At 36.1% G+C, this 9,324-nt stretch overlaps 1 protein-coding gene across 2 annotated transcripts; it reads left to right on the top strand.

Annotated features, from left to right (window-relative positions):
* The first annotated feature begins 17 nt into the window (after window positions 1–17).
* On the top strand, window positions 18–4,513 carry LOC124106822 (cytochrome b-c1 complex subunit 7). Of its 2 annotated transcripts, none has more exons than XM_046464620.2 (4): window positions 18–119; window positions 2,201–2,313; window positions 3,443–3,609; window positions 4,307–4,513. In XM_046464620.2, exons 3-4 carry the CDS (start codon window positions 3,448–3,450, stop codon window positions 4,382–4,384), a joined length of 240 nt encoding a protein of 79 aa, XP_046320576.1. In that variant the 5' UTR covers window positions 18–119; window positions 2,201–2,313; window positions 3,443–3,447; the 3' UTR covers window positions 4,385–4,513. The 2 variants fall into 2 exon arrangements, with proteins under 2 accessions (XP_046320576.1, XP_046320575.1); XM_046464619.2 differs by having other exon boundaries at window positions 33–119; window positions 2,242–2,313.
* Window positions 4,514–9,324: the final 4,811 nt, after the last annotated feature.

Genomic DNA, 9,324 nt, shown 5'->3' with positions numbered 1-9,324 from the left:
TTCCTCCCTCGACTGCGGAACGGAACAAAGCGCCTGCGCACTGCGCCCGGCGTGTCCTCTAGGACGTACCCAGAAGGCAGCTCTTTGCTCCTGGGTCAAAATGGCGTCAAGGCCAGCTGGTAAGTGATTGAGGTCGTTTCTGGTGGGTACCGCGGTGTTCAGCATTATTTTAGCAGCGACTGGTTCTTTTTCTGATCTCTCAAAATGGCCAGGTTTACCACGTAAAGGAAAGTGGCGGCTCCAGTCCAGCGAAAGGGACGCGCTTCCCTTTTCCAGGTCCTGCTTGCTTGAGGGTTGGGACAGGACCTGCTGCTTTGAAGGTGCAGCGGCAGCTCTTAAAGCCCTGAGCGGCAGCTGCCGCTGCTCGGCATCCTTCCCCTCAGCCCTTGAAAAGTTTAACGACTCGAGGAGATAATTAGTGAGTGTCAGGGAAAGTGAACCGAGTGCTTAATGAGCCAAGCCCCGTCAATTGCATAGTCTCGATCAGTCCTACTATTGCTATTTGTTTCACGTCGGTAGAAGACAGCAGTTATTGCAAGAAATGATATTGGAGCCCTTCCTTATTCCGCCCCTGGCGCTTCTCCCTGGCAATTAGAGGTAGCTGAGCGAGGTTTACAGTTTGACCTTGGTTTATCTGGAAAGTGAGTTTGATCTGTAGGTTTGGAGAAATCTGTATTTATTGTAGACACTGGAGCAAACACATTTATTATAGAGTATAATGCAGAAATTTTCGGAATATTTAAAGCAACCTCAGATAATGTTTTTTTTTTTTTTCTTTTTTTGCTAATCTCTGCCCTCTGGCGGTATAAATTGGAAGTTTTTAAAATATTGGTCCTTGTCTTCATGTTTCCAGCAATTGTGAAACCATTAATGAAAGAGATTTCCAGATAAATCTGTTAACCTAATTGACATTAAGCTTTTAGGGAATGGAGAAGACATATAAGAATTTATTATTTGGGCTTGGGATGTGGCTCAAGCGGTAGCGCGCTCGCCTGGCATGCGTGCGGCCCGGGTTCGATCCTCAGCACCCCATTCAAACAAAGATGTTGTGTCCGCCGAAAACTAAAAAATAAATATTAAAAAAAAAATTATCTCTCTGTCTCCCTCTCTCTCTCCCCAAAAAAAAAAAAAAAAGAAAATAATTTATTATTTAATTGATATGACATATTTAAGGAATCTTACTAAAATTCAGGGCATTCTGCTTCTGTGCTGTGTTTCGGAACCACATGTACCTATTAGTAGCTAACTCTGACTCTGAGTAAAATCACTTCTGTAGGCCTGCTTCTTTTTATTTTTTCATAGCTCTTAATTACCAAGGAGATTTGTTAAAGCCATGTTATCCATAACATAATAAGGATTCAGGGCCTGGTAGCGTTATAATGAAAGGAGAATTTGCCCTTCTTCCTTGGTAAGGCCTAACCCTAGAAGAAATTTTAAAAGAAAGTTTAAACTTGTTCTAACTTCCTGTCTGTACCATATCTCTCTGATAAATATCAGGCACAGTCGTGTCCTTAGCCTCTACTGGAATACCTCAATGAGGCTTAGCCTTGTTCTCCAAAGAATTTTAACATTACCTATTTCTCCTTATCCATGGTCAAATATTCATTCTCTTTAAGGAAAGTTAACTGCTTGAAAGGAGGAAATGGGTTTATTTTTCTAATCCATATTAATGTCTAAATTACTAACAGTATAAACATTATTTCAGAAGGACATATATTTTAAAAGACGATAGCCAAGTCAAATAATGGTAATGTCAACTAAAAATTTTAGCAGATGGGAATCTTTATACCTGAAATATCACCCTTCTTTTCATACCACTTCTTTTGAAAATAAAATTTTATAGTTATTCATGTAAAGTATTTCTGTAACTGGAAAATGACAGAAATCCTCCAATACCTTTCCTGTATCCGCCCCTTCAATTCTAGTGGTAGGTGGACATAGGGCACTGCATGTTGGACTTAGACTGGAGTGACAATAATGTACCTATGGATCATTTGTACACTTTTGTTTGAGTTTACCTGTTTCTCCCATGACTTGCTACAAAATTTTTTTACCTGAAGTCACTTCTTATTCATAGATAAAATAAGCAATTCTTATCTAAAATGTATAGAATGTAAACTTTTGAAAGGAAATTTCTTCTTATATTTGTAAGAAAATAACTGTAGGAGTACCAATTGCTTATCTATCACTGTATTCATAGAGTGTAAGTGAATTGGAGCAACTAACTGTGATAATTACCAGTTGCAGCATCAGGCCGGTGGCTGGAAGGTATTCGAAAATGGTATTATAATGCTGCAGGATTCAATAAACTAGGTGAGTATTTGTGCTTTCTTCTGTTTTCTTTTTTCCTTTTTCTGAGAGTAGTGCTTTTGTATGATTTACTATGGTTCCAAAAATACTTTGTTTCTGTGTACATCAAAAAATTTTAAAATTAGACTACACTTTATTGGTTTTTGTTCTTTTTGAGAGAAGAGGGATGAAATGTTTGAGGTGGAAACAGTTTATGGGTTGCAGAATGTTTTCCTTATATTTTCCCTCTCCCAATTCTACTTAAATCTAAGTCATGTGAACATTGAATAAAAAGATTTTTTTTCCCAAAAATTTAGATTGAATCATATTTTACAATGTGACATGACATTTTTTTGAACTTTATAATTTGCTGTGAACTTCATCTTTTGCTATTAAAGCTTAGTGGAAAGCATTATTAAATGTTACTGAGTCTTTAGTTCACTGACATTTTATGATTCTTTAACATCTTTTTAAAAAAGATATTTTTAAATTGTAGATGGACACAGTACCTTTATTTATTTATCTTTATGTGGTGCTGAGGATCGAACCCAGTTCCTCACACATGCTAGGTGAGCGCTCTACCACTGAGCCACAATCCCAGCCCAAGATTCTTTAACATCTTGATCTCAGATTTGAAGTATAAAAAAGTAGAGATGTTGGGCTGGGGATGTGGCTCAAGCAGTAGCGCACTCGCCTGGCATGCGTGCGGCCCGGGTTCGCTCCTCAGCACCACATACAAAAACAAAGATGTTGTGTCCGCCGAGAACTAAAAAATAAATATTAAAATTCTCTCTCTCTGTCTCTCTCTGTCTCTCTCTCTCTTTAAAAAAAAGAAAAAGAAAAAAAGTAGAGATGTGGCTTATGGATATGTGTTCAAGGAAAAGCTAAACATATGAAGTATTTTTGGAACTGGATTAGATGAAATATTGCAATTTGTAATGGTTTTTGTAAGAGGCCCATATATTGCTTCAAGAAATAACTCATTATATGGTTGAGATGCTTTAGGTTTCAAAACATCATACCTAGTGATTTAAACTCTTGATATTTCACCTGTCTTAAGATATAAGTCATACAGATATTGTACACCCCCAAAAAAGAAAAATCCTTACTTTTTGAAATGCATATTCAATCTCTCTTTTATTCTCTACCATAGGGTTAATGCGAGATGATACGATATATGAGGATGAAGATGTAAAAGAAGCCATAAGAAGGCTTCCTGAGAACCTTTATAATGACAGGATGTTTCGCATTAAGAGAGCACTGGACCTGACCATGAGGCAACAGATCTTGCCTAAAGAGCAGTGGACAAAATATGAGGAGGTAGAACAGCTATTATGTGTCTGACAATGTTGACCTTTAAGGGTAGAATATTAGAAACAAAAGAAGGACATTCATTTTTGTAGTACTGTAGAATTCTCAAAGTTGTATCAAAGAAATATCGTTTCAATAGCCTGGGTAGGTTAGTAGGGAAAGCATTGGCTCCACATTAGAGAAAAGTACATTGAGACTAGAAGTGAAGTGACTTCCAGAATCACTAAATAGGTCTTAATATAGACAGTCAGGATAGAATCCAAGTCTTTTGCTTCCCAGGCCATTGTTCTGCCTCTATAGTTGGCTTCCTGCTCAGATGAAAACATTTTGGTGTTCATATAAAGCCCGCAGAATGGTCCTCTAATGCCCAGGAATGACTTCTGTAAAGCATACTCTCACCCTTTGATCTGCACTAAAAACAGACAAAAGCCTATAGACACTGATTTCTTTTTCTTTCCTGATGGACCCCTCTCTCATAATCTATCAAAGCAATTTATTGCATTGGGGTTTTGCATTTTCAAAAGTAGATAGTTTTTAGTCTGGTTGAGAATAAATTTTCTTAATATAATGATATATATTTTTTGGAAATAAAAGGTAGTTAATTTTAATGTTTAAGACCTATTTGTTTTTTAAGACCTATTGAATATTTGGGATATGTCAGTATGTGATGGTAGAATATAATATTTTTCTTTTGCTCATTCTTTAGGATAAATTCTATCTTGAACCATATCTCAAGGAGGTTATTCGGGAAAGAAAAGAAAGAGAAGAATGGGAAAAGAAGTGATCGTGTAGTTGAAATCTGTGGAAACAGTTGTCCTCATATTTTTATGAAGTCGGTTAAATCTGAAACATACAATTTAAAAATTATTTCATCTGCATATATGTTACTTTAAATAAATGTCTATCATAATAATTATTGGAGTTTTTGACTTCTAATCTTAGCCTGATAAGTACTGAATTCACTTATCTGACACAATTCTTTCCAGACTTTTAAGATATCTTAAGTCAGTGTTCAACTGCTTCTGGGAGATTAGAGAGGCCACTTGAATCTTTCCCTCATTGTTTGGATAACCTCTTAGTTTTCTGAAGGATATAACATTCTACCAAGCAGAATCACCTTGTGTAAATGGCCTTTGTCAACTTGAAAGATACTTGAGAGCTGCATCAAGACCTAACTTGGCAGATAAAGGAATGGGTCAAGAAGCAAGAGTACTCAAGCAGAATGGCTTTCAGCTTCAGAAGAGACTGAAAGAAGGGAGACAGAAACAGCTCTTCAATCATTGCTTTCCAAGTAGACTTATTTTTCATCCTTCTATTAGAAATAGATTATGTGTACACCTTAATATGAGTATATCTAAGTTACATGTGCTAATAATGTAGGTAAGAAAAGTAGATACTAAAAAATATACAAATGCAAAGAAATTATATTTACGATTGATGTAAAGCATATTGTAAGTTTTGGGCACTAGTCCATTAAAAGTTTTAAGATTATAGGCTGATTTTAAAAATATACATTAGAATCATTCATTGTCCTCATTTCCACCCCTAAATTCTGAAGTGCTTTCTTCAGAGGTGAGAGCATGGAAACCATAGTGAGCTAGGAAGGAATGGTAGGAACTGTGATGTATAGTGTTCCACATCCACTGCTGTGTGAGGGGAGGTATCTGATTGGAATCTTACCATGAAGGACAAGACAATAGAATGAGGAAAAAATTTTGTGTTATGTTTAAAATTCATAAAATGTGCTGTTATAGTTGGTATTTTTTTTTTACAAAAGGAGGTATGTTTGAAAGACATGTTTTACCTTTGCAACATGATCATAAAGAGCATCTTAAAAAGTTGTGCTAAAATATTAGAAAGCCTTTTTAAATTCTGTAAGGGGGCTGGGGATGTAGCTCTGTACTAGAGTATTTGCCTGGCATGAGTGAGGCCTTTGGTTTGATGCCCAGCACTGGAAAATATATTTTTTTCCTTAGGAGCTTCTCAGATATTCAGACTGTATTTTGAATATATTACCTGAAAATTGTTCTTGTTGATTCTCTTTATTCTGATTTAGATTCTCATTTGATAATGATTTTGCTCACCATAAAATCTATTCTTTTAAATCATTGATTTTTAAGTGCTGCTAATATTTAAAGCAAGACTAGGGGAAACACCGGAAGAGAATCAAACAGCTGACCAAGGTTAAGGTCTACTATGAAGAGGGGCTTCTTGTCTATCCGTCTGCTCAAAATGTGACAGAACAGTAGAGCAGCCTCTGACTTTCTAACAAGAGTTCCTCCTAAAGCCAAATTGTGCCTATTCTACATTGCTTGATTACTATTTTTTTTTTTTTTTTTTTTTTTTGAGGCACTCAACCACTGAGCCTCATCCCCAGTCCTTTTTACTTTTTATTCTGGAGATAGGGTCTCACCAAATTGCTTAGGGCCTTACTAAATTGCTTAGGGCCTTGCTAAATTGCTGAGGCTGGTTTTGAACTGGTGATCCTCCTTGCCTCAGCCTCCTGAGCTGCTGGGGATTACCTTTGTCTACATGACAAACAACTCAGGAGGCTGAGGCAGGAGGATTGCAAGTTTGAGACAGCCTCAGCAATTTATCAAGGCCCTATGCAACTTAACAAGACTCTGTCTCAAAACTTAAAAATTTTTAATAAGGGAGTGGGGATGTGGCCCAGTGATTAAACAGTCCTGGGTTCAATTTCTATTTGTCCCCAGGCACCCCCATAAAGGCTTTGTGTTATCAAAACTGTCCTGTTTGAAAAATCATTGTAGGAGTGTCTGAAACTGGCCTGTTATCCTGAAGACAGAATAAGAGCTTATTGTGGATCAGACCACTCATCTTCAATTCAATGCATTCACTTAATGTATAACTTTAGGGATGTGATTTAATCTTTATGCTTGTTTCCTCAACTCTAAAAAGGGGTTAATGATACAACCTATTTTATAGGGCTTTTGTGAAAATTTATTCACTTCATTTTATGTCAAGCACGTAGAACAGTTTGGCACACTGTAGTTGCTTTGTAAAGGGTTCATTTCTTTTTTTTAATATTTTTTTAGTTGGGCACAATATCTTTATTTTGTTTATTTTTATGTGGTGCTGAGGATCGAACCCAGCTCCTTGCACGTGCTAGGCGAGCACTCTACTGCTGAGCCACAACCCCAGCCCAGGTTCATTTCTTTATATGAAGAGAGGGGAGAATAAAATATTTGAGAAAACAGACTATCATCAAGTCTAATAGTTGACCAGTAGTGAAGGTCCGGGTGCTCTCTTCCATCTTCTATGAGACACTCTCACTTTTCATCCATCTAACCCCCTTGGATGTCTGACCTCCTTGAATGAAGTATCTGTTAACTGAGATGAGAAGAGGAGGCATTGGATCTGTTTGACAGCTTCATTTAGATGAAGCCTGGCCAAGACTTTATTGTCTCCCTGTTTTGCCTTTTAGATTGACAGTATTTTCAAACTTCTTCTAGTGACATTTCAACCTTCATGTTGCCAAGGTGTGGAAAGCAGAGTAAAGCCTGTTGGGGCCTCAGACACCCCCAGTGCTGACCTTGGTCCTAATTCCATGATGCCTGGAAATATTTGATAACATGCCTGAACCAGGTTTTCATGACCTAAATATTTTATGTGATTATGTGTGGTACAAAAATGTTAACTAAAAAACCTTCATTAGCAGCATCTGTCCTTATTTTTAAATTCTAGAATCTTAATAAAATGCAAAGTGTAGATTATGGTAACAATTTCTTGTAGCTGTTTAAGGGATCACTTTTATTTTTGAATTTTATTTTTAATTTTTTTGGTATCGCAAGATTGAACCCATGGACATTTAACCACTGAGCAACATTCCCTGCCCTTTTAATATTTTATTTATAGACAAGGTCTCACTAAATTACTTAGGGCCTTGCCAAGTTGCTAAAGCTGGTTTCTCCCAATCCTCCTGCCTCAGCCTACAGAGCAGCCACTGGGGTTACAGGCATGTGCTATCACACCCAGTGCCTACAGGCTCCCTTTTAAACTTTGCATTACTTCTGGGTTTCTAAAAGATCCAAAAAATGAAATAAAAGCCCGGGCAAAGCCCACAACTCCTATAACAATAATAATTCTTCCAAATTCAAATTAGGATAGTGTTTTTAAATGTATAGACATCCTCTGTGCAGCTTTGGAATAATTAACTGAAGTACTTGAAATTTTATTAAAAAGTTAGGTGAATGTAAAAAATGTCATAATCAAATCCTTGACAGCCTGGTCGATGAAAAGCAGATGGGTTTACCTGTATGGACAGCATGTTTTAGGAACTACAACATCAGAAAGGAATACAGTTACTAGGTGAACAAGGTGAATGAAACCTTGGAATTGGAAAGTCCCATTATCAGAACAATGACTGAAATTCTGCCACTAGGTGGCGGTGTACTACAACTTTACAACTTGAGGTACACCACATTATAGAAGATTTATCCATTTTGTATCCCACCAACTCCCTCCCCTTCATTTTTCATGATGACAACACCTTAGAGGTTTATGGCCACCAGGAGAATTTACTACTAAGCTATATACTGATGTAATGAAATCTAATATATGCTGTGCAATGAATTATGAGATGTTATTTAGTTTCAGGATTTTACTACTTAAATCAGTTATGACCATATTTTCTTTTATATGATTGCTCACTCTTTAAAAATACCATATGACCGTATAAGGAACACCTAATAAAGTCTGTATATGTTAAAATATAATTTTTTTAATTATTTGCTGTAATTCGTTTAAATTCTGGTTATATGGGTGTTCATATTAAAAGCTATAACTTGTTAGACTCTAAGATCTCGGATTGGATAGTGGCTCTAAGTTATATTTTCCTAAGAAATTTTACTGTGTGTACTAGCAATTGAACAGGAAGAAGAACTGAATCATTATGAAATAATTAATTTTTAGCCTAAATGTCTGAAAGCCTGTTGATATTCAAGTGGTTTAGGACAAACTATTTAAGTAGTCATTCTTAATACTGACTAAACCTCCTACAGTACATAGAATATATTATTTGTTTTACTTTGTATTTTAATACATTTGCCTATTTTTGCATAAATGCCATAAATGTGATTTAAAAATAAATCCCTGTGTAATTTCTGGTAACTATTCAATTGAATCATTGTTCTTTTAGTATTATAACTATTTTAAAGAGAGTTTTATACATATCTATGAAAACTAAATTTACAAGCCAAACCCAAAATGATAATTACTTGTTTTAGAAGAGTCAGCTTACACTTTCTTTCTTATGTATGCATTTAAATTGTGGTTTCCCACTAAACTGGAAACTCAGATCTGAGGCCAGCAATTTGACAAGGTCATTAGCCTTTATAGATGGGATTCTTTAGCTATGAAATGGGGAGTTTGACTGCAAAGTCTTTAAGACTCATTTCAGCACCAAACCATTCTGGGATTTAATTCTGTACTTCATCATTAGGATTAACTAAGATTGATTAAGTATCAGCTTTGTACCAGGCACTTGTTCCTACATTGTTCCTTTTCATCTTCCCCTGCAACCTTCTGGCATAATTGTTGTTAAACAGTTAAACATATTGTGAGGAAGAAGAACTTGTCCTTTAAAAGTTCATTTCTCTCCATTTCAGTATATAATTTTATGGGGTTTTTGGGAAGGGGATATATGTTTTTATGTTCCAGGCTAGTCAGAAGCTAGGTATAAAACAGGGCTTCTCAAACTCAGCA

Source organism: Marmota monax, unplaced genomic scaffold (assembly GCF_021218885.2).
Source record: "Marmota monax isolate L192 unplaced genomic scaffold, Marmota_monax_Labrador192_F-V1.1 WCK01_AAM20220418_F8-fsc00003, whole genome shotgun sequence".
NCBI classification, from domain to species: Eukaryota; Metazoa; Chordata; class Mammalia; order Rodentia; family Sciuridae; genus Marmota; species Marmota monax.
The sequence above is the reverse complement of the archived record's forward strand: the minus strand, read 5'-3'. Positions and strand labels throughout refer to the sequence as shown.

Coding starts and splice junctions, on each gene's coding strand:
- LOC124106822 (XM_046464619.2), top strand. Junction 2,314..3,442: donor TGCAGGATTCAATAAACTAG/GTGAGTATTTGT, acceptor TCTCTACCATAG/GGTTAATGCGAGATGATACG. Junction 3,610..4,306: donor AGTGGACAAAATATGAGGAG/GTAGAACAGCTA, acceptor CTCATTCTTTAG/GATAAATTCTATCTTGAACC.